The 18,462-nt window shown below is 45.4% G+C and overlaps 1 protein-coding gene across 1 annotated transcript in view; it reads right to left on the bottom strand.

Annotated features, from left to right (window-relative positions):
- Positions 1-6,711: 6,711 nt before the first annotated feature.
- SLC16A3 (solute carrier family 16 member 3) overlaps positions 6,712-18,462 on the bottom strand; it is a 13,204-nt gene continuing 1,453 nt past the window's right edge. Inside the window, exons 2-5 of the mRNA XM_087751238.1 lie at positions 11,985-12,228; positions 11,349-11,492; positions 10,192-10,959; positions 6,712-8,844 (exon numbers count right to left, since the gene is read on the bottom strand). Coding sequence (XP_087607364.1) covers positions 8,558-8,844; positions 10,192-10,959; positions 11,349-11,492; positions 11,985-12,207 — 1,422 coding nt within the window. The 5' untranslated portion in view covers positions 12,208-12,228 and the 3' untranslated portion in view covers positions 6,712-8,557. The remainder of the gene's footprint in view (positions 8,845-10,191; positions 10,960-11,348; positions 11,493-11,984; positions 12,229-18,462) is intronic.

The following is an 18,462-nucleotide window of genomic DNA, read 5'->3' as shown; positions in this document are numbered from 1 at the left end:
CAAAGGCTTTTGGTAGCCAAGGTCAGGATGCAGCAGTTAGGGTATAGAGGAAGAAAGAGAAGGCGTTCATTGCTTTGCTGACAGAAAGCATGGCTTTTGTCTCTGTAAAGGTAAATGGTTTTGTTTGGATATTGCTTCTTTGCCAGGAGTCCTTTTTTCTGAATGCTTGCTCGTGTCAAGTAATACATTGTATTGATACGACGTATGGGAAGAGAATTGCTTTTGAGATTCGATGGGTTATGGGAGCTAGGATAAAAGCAAGAAAAACACTGAGCTCTCCCCACAGTGCCCTGTATAATAAAAGTCCTGGGGTTTGCTATGCAATTCTCAAAAGTCTGCTCATAATCTGAGGGCAAACGCACCCTCAAGAACCCCCTCTGTTTCTGATTAGCAGGCCTTTAAAAGTTGGCAGGATATTTAATTTATCCTCACAGTTGTCATTTAGAACTGGCTATGTGTTTTTATGTGGAAAATGCCACCTCTGCTGCTGTGTTACGTAATCTTGATGGTTACAGAGTCCCTGAACTCTTTGTGGTGCAAGTACCTTGAAAACAATTGAAAATAAATCCTACGCTTTGAGATATTAACTAAAAGCATTTAAGGAGTCTGTATATTCCATGTTAACTTCATGAAAGTACTTAACATCTCCCTTGGAGGAAGGCACGTAGAACTCGGAGGCATCTCATCCTTCGTTCTCCGGTGGGGAAAAACATCGCAAGCACAACCGTGTGTTCTCTTCATCTCCCCACCTTGCAGACCTCTGAGTAGCAGCTGCTCCATAAAACCTGCCCAAGGCAACGCTTGCAGAAATTGAATTTCCCAACCAGAATCTTTACAATGAATTTACAGCTTTGTAAGTAGATCGTTGGCTAGAGCGTACATGTGCATTTCAAGAATATTTAGTTTCAAGAATAACAGAAATACCTTTTTAGCTTTTGCTTTACAAAGGCAGCACTTCATGTGTACAAAATACTAAGTGAAAACAAACAACGCTGTGTTTTTTGTTTTAATAGTGCTGAGCCATCTGGTCAGAAATCTAGATTTAATCCAGTTGTGAGGAAGTGTAATCCACCGTGAACTTAATCCTACAGCAAAGTAGCTTCTAAAATTCACTGGATGAGACAGGTCAATACTGAAGAGGGTTTGCCGTTAAAGAATGCAGTACTTCGTGATTAAACCCGTACACTTCCCTCCGGTCCGTTCAGGTGACAATTCTTGTCGTTACACACACATGTCTAGATTTAAGTGATTGTATGACCCCGAATTGAAGGACTATTTGCATCGTTCAGTAGTTTTGTACCAGGAGAGCGCTCACAGGCCTGATCTTCAGTCAGATCTCTTTCACAGCAAAATCCTGCTAACTTTATCAGCAAATATTTGCACGGGAGTTAACACTTTATCACTTTTTCTCAGACATTGGTGTGTTTTTTCCTGCTTAATCTTTTAAGACTAGTATGCTTCGGTTCTTTTGATGAAACCATTGCGTGCTGCAGGCAGAGGGACAACAGAAAATTAGATGAGATCTGTTTATACACAGTCTACAAAAATAGGCAGTGTACAAAAAATCTTTTTTTAAGATAGTGTTCTTGGTTAATCTCATGTTGGGAAAACTCTCGGCTCAAAAGGCATAGATAAGATCTAGGTCTGAGAAATATGAGTGTAATGGACAAGCAGGAATGCGGAAAAAGGGGAAATGGTGTCTGTCACCCTAAAGCATTAAGCCCTCGTCTGCTGTGACCAACCCGGGACGCTTGGGGTGGGGTGGGATGTGGAACAAGACAGGAATGCGTTCGGTACATTATGCGCTAGGAAGAAAATGTCTAGTCCTGATCTCATACCAGCCAAAACAGTTTAATTACAGTCCTCAGCTTGGTTCAGAGCTGCAGGCATTACAGGCACCAGGGCAATGCAGCGCTGCTGGTATTTCCATAGTCCTTAAGGCAAGGCTGAACCAGCCATCCGCAGGATTCTGCCATCGTGCACGGGTGGTTCTTCTTAAAAGACCCCAACCAGCAAACGCTTCTCTGCTCTCACTGCTGAGAAACTGTACTTTAAGTTTGCCTGACATTGTCAGCCGCTGGATCTTACGCCACATTTTTCAGCAAGACTGAAAAGTCTTTTGTTACTGAAGAATTGTAAATACTAAAATCTAGAGACGCTTCTTTGTTGGGTTCAGAGTTTTCCAGTGAAAGGCTTTAAACTGCTGAAAGAGCAGTAGCTGAAGAGTCGGAAGAGCAAGAGCCGTACTCATTTCTTACTGCTGCGAAGCCTTCACTAGGGATAGTGAGGAGAGTGGCCAGCTGGAATGCGGCTGAGATGCTGAAGCAGGTATTGAGGGCAGCCGAGGAACAAGCAGCGTGTAGCTGGAGGTAACTAGCGTTTTACTCTGTCTGCCTCTGACTTTCCGTACTTGCTCAGACAAACGCAGGGCTGCTGATCTCGCAGACTGTCGCTAGCAAGGTACTTTTAAGAGCCCCGACTTCTGCAGTAGATGCGCCTTTTTCCTACTGGCACAAAGATGAGCTCTAGTCCAGAAACGTCGAGAAGGCTGCTAAAATAATATACGCCAAAGCCGTTGCTTCTCATACGCAGTGCCTCTGCTATGGTCCAAGTTGCTTACTCTTCAAATATCGGTGGCTCACCTCCCTTCAGCAGGGCCAGCAGCAGGGAACAAGAGCTCTGCAACTCCGGTCGTGCCCGTTTTCCGCCGCAGCGAATGGCCTGGCTCCTTTCTTCCAGGCTCAAAGAGAAACTCGGGGTCTCTGTCACCAGGATGTGCTGACTGCATGCTAATAAATTCGGTCATTCCGGTCCGCCCGGGAACATTCATTCCTATACCAGCATAGGGCTCGATCTGGCCAGCGGGGTAGCAAAGCGTCTGATTACACCTCGAGTCTTACCCATTTAACTCAACTAGCATAAAAAAGGTAATCATGTTTATTCAAACATGGGGGTTTTGTAAACTAGACCTACGATCTTTTCTCTGTAAATATACAGAGAAACTTTTGAAGCTGAGCTTGGAGAGATGTCTCTGTCCAAAGGCAGAGATACTCGGGCACAAAGAGGTGCGAGCCGTCTAGGCAGCAACACGTAGCGCTCGTTACATCGAAGAGCCTGTAATTGTGACTCGCTTGGGTGTAGCCTTGAGATTATACCTCGAGGAGCCAGCCTTAGCGGGGGTACCAGAGGATCCAAAACAGCCCACCATAAATGTCTTCTTAAACTGTGTTTTCTTAGGAGCTTTCAGGTTCTAAAGAGCATCACTTGGCGATAAGGACAGCTTGCGGGCAGGTCAGTACTCAAAATATTTAGGGCTTTATAAGTCATAGCAGTTTGTAAAACTTTACCTGCAAACAAAACCTGGAGCACTCTTCAGAGGACAAGAACAATAATTTCTACGCGGAGCACCACAAAATTAATAGCTATTTTAAATTAGCTGATGCTTTAAAATAGTCTTCAGGATCATTTACAGCAGGAGCCCATTTCCATTTTGGAATTGGCCGAACTATGAGTCATGGCAAAAGCAGTCCCCTTGCCCACGTTAAATCGTGTCTGCCTGTCAGCTCGGTGTCGCCTCTTATTCTCTATAAGTGCTCTGCTTCTGTGTAGCTATTTGAGCATGTGGAAATGAAGCCCAATTTCCAAATCTGGGTGTTAAAGTTATTTTTTCTAAGCTTATTTTCTCACACTCACAGCTTTTTACAACCAAATAAATATTTATTCACTACATTTGCAACAGTTTACTAGAAAAGCGTAAAAAAAATTCTAAGAATAAAGGTACACATTACATTAAAGTGCATTAACAAGAAACAAAGAGTCATCTCGCTTGCACAAACTGAGGCGTACTCCCGTGGGCCTAAAGACGCGCGCGGCAGAGACGCAGGCACGCGTGCACGAGGCAGCACGCACCGCTGCAACGTGGGAGAGCCTGCGGTCTCCTGGCAGCCCTCCGTTCCCGATTGCCGAACTGAGGTAACAAAGGTGCGTACCTGCCTGTAGTTTGGATTTTCATTGTCAAGTTTGATTGCTTGGTTAGGGGACCGTTTTTATTTCTTTTCAGAGCATGATTTCACGTCGTCTAACCCAGGTGTGCGTTTGGATGGGATTCAATGTTAACAAGCACAAGATCTGTCCCGTCCTTCGCACCATACCTTCCCACCGCCTCGGGGACTGGCTGCTTGAGCAGCAGGTACTGCTGAAGGCTTGCTGCAAGGTATTTAAGGACTGGAGAAAAAGAAAATCCAGAGACTGTGATTTTAAACATAGCTGCATCCCTTGAAGATTTTTAGTTCTGCTGAGATCTTCCAGGCTCCAAATAGCTACAAGATATTTTATTTAGAAATTTTAAAAAAGCAAACTTATCTTTGTATAGGAGGAGGAAGAAAATAGGCTTAACTCTGCATTGCTCATTGTCTAGTAAACAGGCGAGCTGTCTCTGTTCTACTCTGCTGGGTATTTTGCATGTTTGATGTATGGAGATTGATACATACGTATATAAATATATGTATGCACACACATATACACCTCTTTATATATTCTCTGTGTGTTACAGGCATTTATAGACACACCCTCTCCCTGCATTAGGAAATGGAGGGCCCAAGATCCATTACATGATCAAACGTACCATAGTCTAACCATAAATCCTATAGTACACACTCTATAGAATGTACAAAGATCTAAAAAGCTTTAAAAATCATGCTAGCCTGTACACTAAAAGACCGTTCATTAGTTTCAGAGAAATAATCTATGAAAACTACCTTTCAACTGTTGTATAGTATTATACTTGGATTTTTTACCCTTGTCGTTTTTGATTGTTTCCCTCACAGACTTCTTAAATAGATTCATGAACTACGTGTCTGAAGAAATTCCATTTGTTCCAACAGAGTATGATGCAAGAGCAAATTACAACGTTGTCTTCGGGATGCCTGACAATTCAGTGGTGTAGTTACCTGCCTTCCCTCCCCTTTCCCCCTTTCTTCCCTTTTCTTTTTTCACGGCCCAGACCTGTGGCAGGTGCAGGTGGAAGGGAGGCTGGGTTCCCCCGGGGAGGTGCTGCACGGGGCCGTTCTGCTGGGCCCCCAGCAGCCAGGCTCTCAGCAACGCGTTAGGGCTCCGACCCCGCGCGGCCTCACAATACAGGACAGACCCCATCTCACAGCTGCTCCTCGGGGGATCTCAGTGGTGTTGCGATTAAATACTGTAGCAAAAGACCTGGGGGGCTTAAAAGCAATTCCTTGTGAATTGACAATGAGCAGAGTTAAATTACCAAGGAGCCAGGCTAGTCTTGCCAAGAGAAAGGGCCCCAACGCAATCCTCTCCTCCGATACGTACCAGTTCTAGCGGGTGTTCTGAGACAGTGCTGGGAACCTAAGGGCTCGCTGCTTGCCGTTTTTGGTTTTGTTTCTGACCTCACGGGGTAGGAGGGAGGGAGGTCTGCGAAACAGGAGCCCAGCGGGAAGGCCTTCGTGGCCCTGTCCGCAGGAGCAGCTGGGTAGGCGCCCCGGCCCGGCCCGGCATCCTGGCCTGCGGTTGTCCAGGCTAGGGATCTGGCAGGCAGGGAGGTTTTGCCAGGGAAATAAAGGCAGCTGAACGGGAAGAGGACTGGAGGGTGGGAACAGAGCTGGCTGTCACCCCTGAAGGGGACAGAATGGAAGCAGGGAGCTGAAGTGGCTCCCGAGCTGCGACGTACTCCCAAGCCTGCCAGTTTTGGTGGTGCTAAGAGAGCTGCATTAGGAGTTTCTCATCTGTCTTGGTGCTTCTTGTAAATAATGAAACCGGTAAAAGATTTTATAGCCAGCGTGAAACCGCTTAGCAAATTAAATTCCAACCCTTATTTCTCACAGTTGGTAAGAGTCCTGCGATTTGACCTCTCTCATGCAGCAAGCCTCTCCTGCTCTCCCAAATACCGCAACCCACTGGCAGGTCTGTGCTGAAAATAGCACAAGAGCACTGGCAGTCCTACTCGGAGTGGTTCATTTGAGTCGAGGAAAGGAACCTGTATAGGCCAGCGAGGCACTTTCTGTGAACACAAGATTGACTTTAGGAATTATTGAGGGTGCCTCGTTGAAACGTGTTTCCCTTGTCTCAATAACTTCCTCTTCTGCCCCAAACACGCAAAATTGCAACGCAACGCTTGTTGTTTGCAGCTTAACCATAAAGGTATTATGTATGGAAAATGAAAGACCTTGGAAAGTCAGTACGACAAGCCCAAATTTTCGAGATGTTACAGTCTAGACAATTTGCAGAATGTATGGAAACTTAAAATTGTGCCAAACCCTGAGGTCAAAGGACGAACTGCTTAGTTCTGTGATAACAGTATAGCATTATCTAGCCAAGAAATCTGGTGATCAAAACCCACCGTGAGACAAAAAAGGCTGTTTGAGGATCTGAATTCCCCTTTGGAAAGGTTTCTAGTTTTTGCTTTTTGAAACCGAACAGGGAACTCCCACCTGAAGGCTGCATCAGGCCGTCACGGATCGTCTGAAGCAGCCTCCAGGGATGTAAACTCATCTGTGGATTCCCTTTCCCTCTTGCCCTTTCCTATGGTGGCCTCCCGGCGTGTTGTGTTCAGCGGCAGCGTTGTGTTCCAAGTACTGATTTTAGTCTTTAGCAAACTGGAGCTAAGCTCAGTGACTAAGTTCTTGTAACTAGGACACGCCAGCGCAATTTCTGCCGCTACATTAATAAAAGGTTTTACAGTAACGCACTATATGAAATATAAAAATAAAGTTTATTCAGTGCAGCATCCATTTCTTTTTAAAATCACTCCGAAAAAAGGTCACGATCCTAACTTTTCAATTTCTGTGCAAGGTTGTCCTAACAATGCAAAACCATCTTGAAGAAACTGCCAGAACGGAAGCCGACATCCGAGCTCGTTCCGTTGGGGAACGGTTCCTGGGTTTGGCACTTTGTTGGATTTACCGTGTTTCTGTTAAAATGGTTGGGTATGAAACAACTAATGGTGTTATTTTTAAAAGGGATACGGGGTTTTAAGGGATTAGGGTCTTTTAGTTTTCAGTTATTAAGGGGAACAATTTTGGCACCTGGAAGCCAGTATTCCTTTGCTACCAACAAGAAAACCGAATCTGTTAGAATTAGTCTGCTTTGAAGATTGTCACTGCGGTCGCAAGGCCTAGAGAGCTCTTTATAAACGTCTGAAAGGTGGGTTGCGGTAGCATGATTTTGTATGAAAGACTACGTTTCTTGAATGTGTTTGGGTGGGGGGAAAAAAAAAAAGACTAGATAGAATGCCTTCCTTTTACCTTCCTTTTCTATTCAGCGTCCTCACGACGAGTCTTTTGCCTTGCCGCGCTTCTTCAAATGTGCTGTCACTGCCTTGTCTGATCTGTGTCTGTGCCTGTGTCTTCCCCTCTCCCCATACCAACGTCAGAGATTTAACGACTGGCCAGACTCCCCGCTGCCTGTGCAATGAGTAGCAGAGCCAGCCCCATTCTCGACTGGGCCCTGTGCATCGCTGTCCTAACGAGGATCAGCGGTTCTCTCATCCTTCCTCAACCAGCACGAACGGCACCTTGAATTTCCACGGACTGAGCAAAAGGACAGGGAAGTGGGGTAAATGAAAAAAAAACCCAAATAAACACGTTAAGACCTTCCTATGTTGCTAACATTGCATTTTAACGTTTCAAAATAGTCCAGTCCCTCCCTAAGTCTGCCCACTAACGTATAGGTCATCTGGAAACGCACGCCGTTTCGTTTATATACAAAATGGACACTCTTTGAGGAGATTTGACTAAACCCAATATCCGTCTGCTCCGTGTTGCTTGTAATATTTTTCAATGCTGCAGGGAAACTGTACTGAAAACCGTGTATGCAGCCGTAGGCTAACTTTGCTTGCTTGCGGTCCGTCAGGATCGATTCTGCTCATTTTATTGTCTTGTTGTACCACCGCAGAATACCGCTCGTGTGGTCTGCTGAGGACAGCACCTGTAACGTGCCCTTCCACGTACAGTATTCCAGAAGATAATTACAAAGATTACAGGTTCAGACAAAACTCAGAAATACATTTACATAAATCAAAGTAACAGATAGTATCAAAATTAAATTAGGGCTGAGCCAATTAATCTAAAAATCTAAAAAAGTAAGAAATTCAAAAACCTAATGGAGACCTTTAAGTTCCTGAGATTTTTCTCCATCTCAAACTCTTTCCCCTTCACAAAGAACACAGAAAGGGAAATAATATTTAGCCACACAACACAGCGATTTCACCAGTATTGGCTGAAAACATACACATAATTCCACTTGTCTTAAAATATATTCTTCCTATATTTCTTCCAAGTGAGCAGTTTCTGGTGATGCATAGCAAGACTCTACTTGTGTTCATAAAAGCTTTTTAGTTTACATAAAAAGTAATGCTCCACCTTTTACTGATAAAGCTAATTTTCCGTTGTCTAGCTCATCAGCTTCCAGAGAGACCTGATGAGCTGACCGGCCTCCAGTTAATAAAGCCGATGGCCCAGCCCTAACCTAGTTCTATTTCTAAAATAAATAGTGTTGAAAATTTTTCTTTTCTAAACGCGTTGTCGGTTTCCTGTCACGCTCACACGCACGTTTCGGGGTTAGTTACAACTTCACCGTTTTTTTCCGGCTCATCTTTCAGAAACTGCTCCACTTCAATAGAGTCCACCTTGGCATCTTCAGGAGTTTTGTCTTCAGACTTGTTTAATTCCTCTCTTTCTGCCGCTTCTTCTTTTGTATGTGGTTCTTCTGGTTTTTTCTTAATGCAGAAGAAATTTCCCAAGGCCAGTACGAGTGCTGAGGTGGTAACTTCAATTCCAGCAATAATAAAAACAAACATGTACCTCCCTGTTGCGTCCAGGAGTTTTCCTGAAAAAGACAACATCCCAGGCGATTAACAAAAGGGATTATCTTGCAATGAAATTTTCTCTGCTTTTTTTAAACATTTAAATGACTCCCGTCTAGGAGTACCATGACTATCTAAGCAAGTTTTTTGAAATACCCTTTTAACAAGTTTATAACAAAATATTTCTCAATTATTTCAATTCAGTTTAACGTTCGCTGCCACTACGTCACATCCCGAAACGCGTACTCCCCTGCACACGCAGAGTCACGCAATTCAACTGGAATAAAACCAGCCTAGCCTTCCCGTGCAAGATTCGAAGCGAGTGCCATGTATTTCAGATCAAAATGTGGGCGTCCGTGGCCGGGATCTGTATCATCAGCTTCCTCTCGCTCCCAATCTCACTTCCCTTCCTACAGGGGCAGTGCACCGTCTGCTTAAAATGCAAATCTTATGTATAGTCGGTCTGGAGTAACTGACTGATTCTGATGCTTTAGGCCAGTTCCGTTTTCCCAGGGCTTGGTGGAGGTGAAAGAACAGGAGGGAGGGTGTGAAGGAAGTGCCTCTCCAAACCCGAAGATCAGAGGAAGTAATGCATAGTACTGGTTTTTCCGTGAGGGGTTCTGTCACACTAAAGATACTTGATGGGTTTTAGTGTCCTGTATAAACAGTAAACATTTTATGGCGGTGAACGGGTGGGGTTTAGGCGGGTTTTTTTTTCAGTTCAGGGTCTGTAAAATTTATGTTCTTTGATTAGTAATTAATTTGCAATTTTGAATTCAAATTAATTAATTTGAATATTTTGTAACACCCCCTTATTCTTGGGTTGCGAGATGTGCAATAGAAGCAGTCTGCCTTCCTTAAAACAGTCCACTTTTATAGTCCTCCTTGTAAGATCTTTTTTTCCTCCTTCTGATGCTTTCTTTCCTCCTCCAAATCTACCATGGGTATAGAAAATCTATCCTAGTGCTTTCCAAAGAAAATGGACAGGTTTCATATTCTGAATCCCAACTCCAAAGAGGTCTGAACTTCACAACAGTTATTCCCCGTGTGCGTAACACTCGTCTCATGCAATATTAGCCATCTACTAGTAAGAGGTCCAGCGTAGGCTTTCAGTGGAGAAAGAGCAGCATCTCCAGATGGCAATTCAATAAATCCTGAAGTAGATCCAAGAGCGAAAAGCTTCATCCCACCCCGTCTTGGACTATTTCAGACCGCAACTGCAGACAGTCACTGAAGCATGTGCAACACTAGCACAATGTGCACTCCTCGAGTGACTCGTCTTGTCTTTTTCTCTGCTCCCTTATCATACAATTTGTGTAAATGGATGCGATGCACATGACTTTGAATTCTGAACTAAGTGGGACACTTACCCGCTGATGGTGGACCAATGAGAACAGCCATAGCTTCTGCCAGGAGCACCAAACCGATAGCACTGGAAAACTTCTGAGTACCAACAATAGCCATGAGAACTTCAAACTGAAGAGCACCTACCATTCCGTAAGAAATGCCAAAGAAAACGCAAAAGACCACCAGGCCACCATAATCAACGGACATAGAACCCATGAGATCTGTAAAGCCATTGAAAATCATAGCAAAACTGAAGAGGTAGACACAGCGTGGTCTAACCCATTTCAGACCAGCTACCATTCCACAAATAGGCCGAGCGAAGATATCAATGAATCCCAGAATAGTCAGAAGAAAAGCTGCTTTGGTGTCCTGATACCCTAAATCCTTGGCATAACTCACAACGAAAACTGGGGGAACAAAGAGGCCAAGCACCATGATAGATGCTGCTAGCGTGTAGATTATAAAACCACCATCTTTAAACACACTGAAATCCAGAAGTTTTTTCTTTGCTTTTTTCTCAGCTGCTTCTTTGGTAGCTTCAGACTTTTTGGGTGGCTCCAGAGGTCTCATTAATGCTCCACATACACAGCAGTTGAGCAGCATCCCACCCAGGATAAGGAATCCTCCTCTCCAGCCGTACTCGTGCTGCAGTATCTGCCCCAAGGGCGAGAGAGCACAGAGAAACACGGGACTGCCGGCAGCGGATAGCCCGTTGGCTAAGGGCCGGCGCTTGTCAAAGTAACGGTTTAACATGATGAGCGAAGGCTGAAAGTTTAGTGCCAGACCCAAACCTGAGAAAGAGGGTACACCAAAATTAATACTGGCCTACAACATCACTATTAAAAAAATTTTAATTACAGTTTTTCTGATTCATGACTTAAGAGTTTTGTTTCAAAGGGACAAAAGAATTCTAAGATACCATCTGTAAAAGCACTCCACCCCCGCAATATTCTGGTGGTCTATGTTTACGCTTCATTGATTACAGCAGTGGCTATTAAACATACCAGAAAAACTAACATTCATAAAAAAATAAATGACAGTTTAATTCCACATTTATCTGCCATCTTCATAAAAGCCCATTTGGCCGATCCCGATGATTTAGATATTTGTCACTTGTACAAAACTTCAACCTAAAGCTAAGACGTTAGCTAACTCATTTTCAACCGTGCACACGACTTACCAGTAATCACACCTGCAGTCAGATAGATCTGAATGATGCTCGTGCAGAAGGAGGCTATCACCATCCCCATCGAGGCAAAAAGGCCACCCACCAGCATGACGGGGCGACAGCCAAAGCGATTGACGCAGACGCTACAGAGCGGACCTAGGCAAGAAGAGCAAGTTACAGTTGTTACGATAAACCAATTTTTGCAATTGATTTTACATCCGTTTGCATTTCTTCTTTGGTGGACTTGGCAGCCTTAGGTTTCCGGTTGGACTCGATGATCTTAAAGGTCTTCTCCAACCTAAATGATCCTATGATTCTTTCCGTACTTTGTCCATGCTGTCAGGCCAATCCGGAGGAGTGTTCTTTCCTCTACAGTCGAACACTTCGGCTTTTTCGTCTTCGGAGTGCCATGCAATTTTTCTTTTTCATGGTCTTCAGCAGCTACTGAGTTACAGAGCTTTAATTTTATATGTAAGCTGGACGTGCTTAAATAACTTCTGGATTTACGTGATTAATAGTAATTCTTCTTTGGAACGCCTTACTTGCACACAAGTAATGATATGCAGTGATGATTTATGCCATAAATGGCCGTATGATTTGCAAACATTGTATGATGCAATACTGTTTCAAAAACCGAGAACTACCTACCTGTTCCATAAAGCATGGCCAACAGAATGGAGGAAATCCATGCGGTGTCACTGTATCCAATGCCAAATTCCCGGATAAGTTCTTTAAAGAAGACACTAACTGCCTTAGGAAAGGCATAGGAGAATCCCGTGATGATAAAACAGCCAAAAAGGACAGCCCAGCCCCAGCCTCCATCAGGGGCTTTCACACCAGATGGGCCATCGTCAGCTACTACGGCTCCCATGATGAAGCTCACGAGGGTTCCCTAAGAAACAAAAAGCAATTACAGTCTGTAGACATTGGGATAATTATCTAAGCAAAATCACGTAACCAAAATAGGCAGAAATCGCACTACAGTTCAAGTTACAAATAAGATACGGACTATTTTAAATACAAATCTTGAAGATGCAGTGCAATTTTAACTATTCCTTGTTTGGGTTTAGTCCTTACAAAGTTTGTAAAAAATACATAAAAATGAGATGCACACAGCCGAGTTTCAAATGAACGTCCCCTCACAGCTCTCTCAAAGTCAAAACTGGATTTCAACCAAATCACTGTTTCACAGAAAAACTGAAGCCACTACAGCAGCTCAGGGGTGTATTTGACTTTCACAAACACGTAATAACTACTGCCTTAAAGTCTGCGGGACTTCTGTGACAAGACCTTGCTATATGAAGCTCCGGGACTATTCACTTAGGAGACCCGGATGCAAAATCCGGGTGCATCGCAGGCATTCTGTGCAACAGTGGACAAATCCCCCAGGCTTTGTGTTCCCTGCCGAGGACAGTGATACAGCCCTGACGCACCGGTATCTTGATCCCTTTGAGCTTCTGATGAGCTATCAGTTTTCACACATCAAGTAAGTACCTAAGCTAAACTGCAATGAAAATCTGCACGGACAGTTTTTGTGGATGATGGGAGTTAGTAACCGCAGCAATGCTCAGTATCGCTGTCTGCCTGAAGCAAACACTTTCCATTGTTGTTGTTATTACATCACCAGTAAAATTTTTGAAGATTTCATTTGATGAATCATATCTTTCACACTTCTGTATGCAGCCACAAGCACCTTTGCATCTAAAAAGTCAAGTCTTGTGAGAATGTTATGTACTAGACAGTCATGCTGCAAAGTTTTAAAAGAGAGCGATGCGGGGTGGGGGGGAGACACTGAAAAGGCAGATAAAGTGTCCCTGTGTGTCAGGCGTGCAGGGAGGTATTGCATCACAGCCATTCGGGTTTTATAGGGTCTGCATATTATAGAAGTCTTGAAAACGTTAAAGTGAGCTTCAAACAAGTTACACGTTAAATCTTACATGCACAAAAACGGACCATTTCTTTAAAATGCCGTTGATTACTGCTATTGGGCCAATGTTTCTCTACGACAGTACCTAAAAGAGGAGTGCAAGCACAGCTGCACATCAGAGACGTTCATCACTGAAGAATGCTTCTGCTTTCAGAAGCATAGGTCTGCACAGTGCCTGCTGTGCACGGGGAATCACGTCGTTCCTACAGCTCCGTTCCAGAACCAGACTATGTACGGCACAACCTGGCTGATGCAGACTTGTCCAGGCAACCGGGCAGCGAATGCACGATTGTGAACAGGCCTGCATGAACGTACTTACTATGGCATTTAGACCAGCACTCCCACTTCTTGGAAGAAACAACTTTATATGGATGATGCAGAAATAAACCTGGCCATGACTGTAGCTGTTCTGTTACCCTGGGCTGTACAAGAAGGACAGTAAGCCTCATGCTACTGGCTTCGCCTCTTGTTCTCTGGACATCAAATATAAACAGAATGCAATTTGTCTTAAGTCCATACAACTAGAACCTAAAATGGTTAAAGCAGAAGTGAAACAGAAGACCTCAATAAAACTAGACATCCTAGGTGCCTGCTGCTACAGATGGCTGATTCGCCGGTTGCTGTGGGAGCATGTAAAAATGCATAGCTTGTCAGACTGGGCAACTTCTGCACCTCGATCAAAGTCCCAAGATGCACCTCCACCAACCCTCCTGACACTGGGACCTGTCCACCCTTCAAAACTCTTTTTCCCAGTAACTTCTGTGTGATGCCAAGGTACAAAGCATTCTTCAAAAAAGGATTTATTTTTTTTTTTAAAAGCAATAACCAGACAGCAGAGTAAGTGCACAAAGCGTAATCCTTCATGACACTGGTAGCTCTGTGATGTTCACGGTCACGGGGAAAATGCCGATTCCAGCGTCTCAGCTCGAGTGTACGAAGCACGGAAGGAGAGGTAAAACCGAAGGAGTCCTGGGGCAGGAGGAATCGTCACTCTCACTACCTCCAAACTGTCAGACGGAACATTTCATTTGGAGCCAATGTTTAAAATGCTGGGGGAAGGGTTGTATAATTTTTATTCTTTCGTATTAACCATCTAGCGGCAACACAAAGTCAGCAATAATACGTGAGCACGTTTTGCTGAAAAGCAGCCATTGGCACCTTCTCCAGGCTGCTTACACAGCGCTGGACGGGCACCTGCAGCCCTGGGAAGAAACGGCCGCTGGCCGCCACCCCCGTGCCCCCTCCTGCACGCCGGCGGGGACGGCCCGCCCGGCTGAGGCCGTACCAAGGATGCCCCGAGGCGGCCCCTGCAGACCGCGGCCCGGAGCCGGCAGGAAACCACCGCCACGCCGTGCCGGGCGCCGGGCGGCTCGGGAGCCCGTGGCCGCCACACGCTGCTCGGCAGCACGCTCCCCCCCCCCCCCCCGCCGCCCAGGCCTCGCCCGCTGCCTCGGGGGGCCCGATGCAAACCCCCTGGCCGCCAGCCTGCGGGCCGGGGCCGGCCGCCGGTGGCCCCCCGGGCAGGGCCCGCTCGCCGCGGCCCCGCGCCGTCGCCCCGCGTCACCCCGCGTCACCCCGGCAGGGCGGGCGCGCGCTCCGCCGCACTGAGACGTGCAGGACGTGACCGGGCGCGCGGGCGGGGCCGCCTACCGTAATTATGAGCGAAGCAGCCGACCGCGCCCGCCGGGGCCCAGCGGCTCGGCGCGCCTGCGGGGCAGCGGGCCCCAGAGCGGGTTTACGTTCTGCTGGGATGACGGGGCGAGGCGCGCAGATGTGCGGGAACCTGGCCTGCTCCCAGCGTTGCATAAAAACTCGCCTGTGGGGAAAGAGCAGCATCCGCTTACTCTTCTTGACATCGTGTCTGTTGCCACGTTTGGCTAAAAATCACCAAACCCAACATCCCAGACCTTCAAACGCCATCCTTTCAACATGGGTCTACATGTGCACACACCCCCATCCATCTTCATCTGCTGCAGTCCATCAGTAGGTCACGCTAACGCGTCAGAATTAAGACCGCTAACCAGAACTAAATGAACGCCGTCTCTGGGAACGCTTCACCCTCCTCCCTCCGTCCTGCAGCGGCGCGCCTTGCTAGGCTAGGCTAGGCTAGGCTAGGCTAGGCTAGGCTCTATTCACCACCTTAAGAACTAATACAGAAGTCGTAGGGAAGTTCCTGTGCGAAACCCGCGCGCTGGGGCTAGCGTTAGAAGTGGTGGGCTCGTGGTTGATTTGCACGGGCAAAATTTTTACTTACAATTTCTCTTCAGTACTGGGATACTGCCAAAGTTGGCTTTGCCTTCCGCTTTTCCTAGCTCAGCCCTGTTTAGAGGCAAAGGATTACGTTTAACTGGCTGCAGCTCAGTTTCAGTATCTCCACAACAGAGACGATAGTACTGTCAGTATTTATTCCAGATTCTTCCTATCGTAAATGTGTAAAACAAAGGGAGCAAACGTAGTTAAATCTGTGGGGCTTCATGCTCCTGGGATAATCTCCCTGTTGCCATGGGAACTAATACAGGATCAGTTAGGAGGAAATATTAGGTGACTGCAGGTAGCATCGTGGCTGGTGTGTTTGGGGCGATGGTGCGGTGTATATAAAAGGCGAGCGTTTACAAAAGGATTATGAAAGTATTAGAAAAAGGAGCAGCCAGAAACGGCAAGAATCTGGTATCGGTGTTTAGCCAATGCCCTTCCTGGTCACGTAGCAGGGCAGCAGTATGGGTAGAAAGGACATTTGTGAGTATGTGGGCTGACCTATATAGCCTGCGAACTTCCCCTGAATTAATGTGTTAACTATGGCAGAAATCCACGCAACCTTGAATTCCTAGGATAGAAATAAATAATGGTTATCAAAAATAAAGCATGAACTTCCACGTAGGGAACCCAGTTCAGCCTGCAATTCAGTCTGGAACCCCACTAGGTAGGGAACTGTACAAGTTGAGGAACAAAATTGTACAAAACGAGGAAGATGAGGTCTAAGCTGAGCAATGTACGGATCCTCCTTCAGTTTCTTATCTGTGGAATGAAGAGACTAATGACTCTCTCTTCCCAGGGTGTTGGCAGTATGGATACACTGAAAAGCGTAGACTGCTCAATACGGTGTTAATAGGGGTCATAAACCTCCTCTATTTGCCCAAGGGTATTAAAATCTAAGCAGACTAAACAAAGGACATATGTTATCCTTGGTTTTGAGGGAAGAACCCTAAGACTAACCAACTCTACTGACATTTTGCAGGAAGTGACCCTTGCAAAAATAATTTTATTTTAATATCCTCCAGACCCTGGTGATAGCCCTGTACACATAAAACAGCTACCCTCTGCATTGACAGCACTGACATCTGCCTGTTCAGCATGACTTTAACTCCTTCCTGATGCTCTAAAGCACTAATGCACAGATCTTTAACTCGAATTTCATTTATTACAAGTCATTCTTGGTACTTTGTACAAGCCATTTTGATGGGCCACCTGTATGACAGAGCAGTGCATTCCTTGTGGCTGACCTGCTTACGTTATCGGCCAGCTGAATCACACGTTTGCTTCCAAAGGCTGCTGCAAACTCCTGCTCCCGGCCAAATCATTTCCGTATTTACCCACCCCTGCCCTGGCCTCCCCGCACGGCCCCGCACTGACTTTCACTCTCCCGGTTTGGCCACCTCTGTTTTATCACAGTTTCCCAGTTCCGCTGCCCCTGCCCTTCTTCACCGTTCTCTCAGCTCTTTCTCAAAACTCCTAGGATAAACCACAGGGTAATTCTGTGCTGTCTGTAGCTGTAGGTGATGTTCCATACCAACACTTACTATTAATCGATCTCCAGTCCCTGCTTGGCCTCAAACCATTTCAGTGTTCGCTGCTACAGCACAGTAAGTAACGTACATCACAAGTTACTAGCAGACTGCAACGGCAGAGTAAATTCACCCTGCAATTTTATGTGTAGCAACTACTACTAACCAGCGTAGATTCTATTATCTGGATAAAGTGCTCTACAGGGGAAGTTGTGCTCATTTATTTATTCTTTTAGTTATATAATGAAAATGTTAAAACCCTGTTATTTACATTATCTGGGAAAATCATATTATATTTTGGGTTTGGTTTCTTGGGTTTTTTTTTCTTTTTCCTTAATCAGCATGTTACCAACAAGTACCCCTAACTTACACTGGGCCATAAGCAACAGAACAAGCCACAGATCCGCATACTAACTTCACGCTTAAAGAAGAAGTATTAATGTGGCTTTCTTCTTAACAAGAAAGAAACAGCTCTTTCAATCTTGAGATAAATACTTGCACAAATTTAATTACAAATACAAAAGTAACTAACAGTTCAATCTTCTCAGGTACCACCTTTGAAAGAAATACACTAGTTCTACAGCAATAGCATTGCCAGCCTCCCTAGCTCTTCTCTCTGTATCAAATGCCCAGTTTCTGGAGAAGTGGACTTATTTTTCTAGAGCCCTCAGGTTTTTCTTTACACCACATCCATTACTGTAAGTGCATTAATGTCAGCATCACAGCGGCACCTTAAGACCAGACTGCATTTGCCCTTCCTGTGTGCACAAAAAAAGTGACAAATGTGCTTTCAGTTGCACTTGAATTATCTGGCTGCTTTCTTCGTGCTTTCAAAAGCAGAAGTTGCAGAATCCCAGCTTCAGTTGAATACTTACAATTCATTCTTCCTGTATCATGAAAATTAATTTCAGCCCTGCAGCTAAGGTGGCTTTGCAATGTGTTGGAGCTTTAGAAAAACAGAAATTCTTGCCAACTGTTTATAGTAGAGAAGTGTCCTTATTTTGTCTGGTGTAAAACCAAAAAGTGACAGAGCTAGATAAACACTAGTTAAGGGTCCAGTCCTGTCACCAGCTGGACGTACGTGCTTATTTTTGCAGAATACCACGGAACTACCCTGATACGTAAAAGCGCTCGCGTGCAGACGCGCCGTATCCCAAGCTAGGCTAGCGCACGGAGCCGAACGGGGTGGGAAAGGATCATCGGGCTGCGTGGTGCCATTTGACCCCATCGCTTTGGACAGTGCCGCCGCTTAACACGGTGTCATACACCGAGATGTGAGAATTCCCCCTTCAGTCACAACTTAAAACGTCACCTTAATATTTTTGTAATTTACCTTGAGTTATTCTTCCGACTGTGCCACAACAGGTGTACGGCACTAACAGATTCTGGTTTGCATTTTTAAAGGGCCGACTGCCAC

This window comes from Nipponia nippon, unplaced genomic scaffold, assembly GCF_047370975.1.
Source record: "Nipponia nippon isolate SJK-2023a ecotype South Korea unplaced genomic scaffold, ASM4737097v1 scaffold_14, whole genome shotgun sequence".
NCBI classification, from domain to species: Eukaryota; Metazoa; Chordata; class Aves; order Pelecaniformes; family Threskiornithidae; genus Nipponia; species Nipponia nippon.
This window is presented reverse-complemented; position numbering and strand designations above follow the sequence as displayed.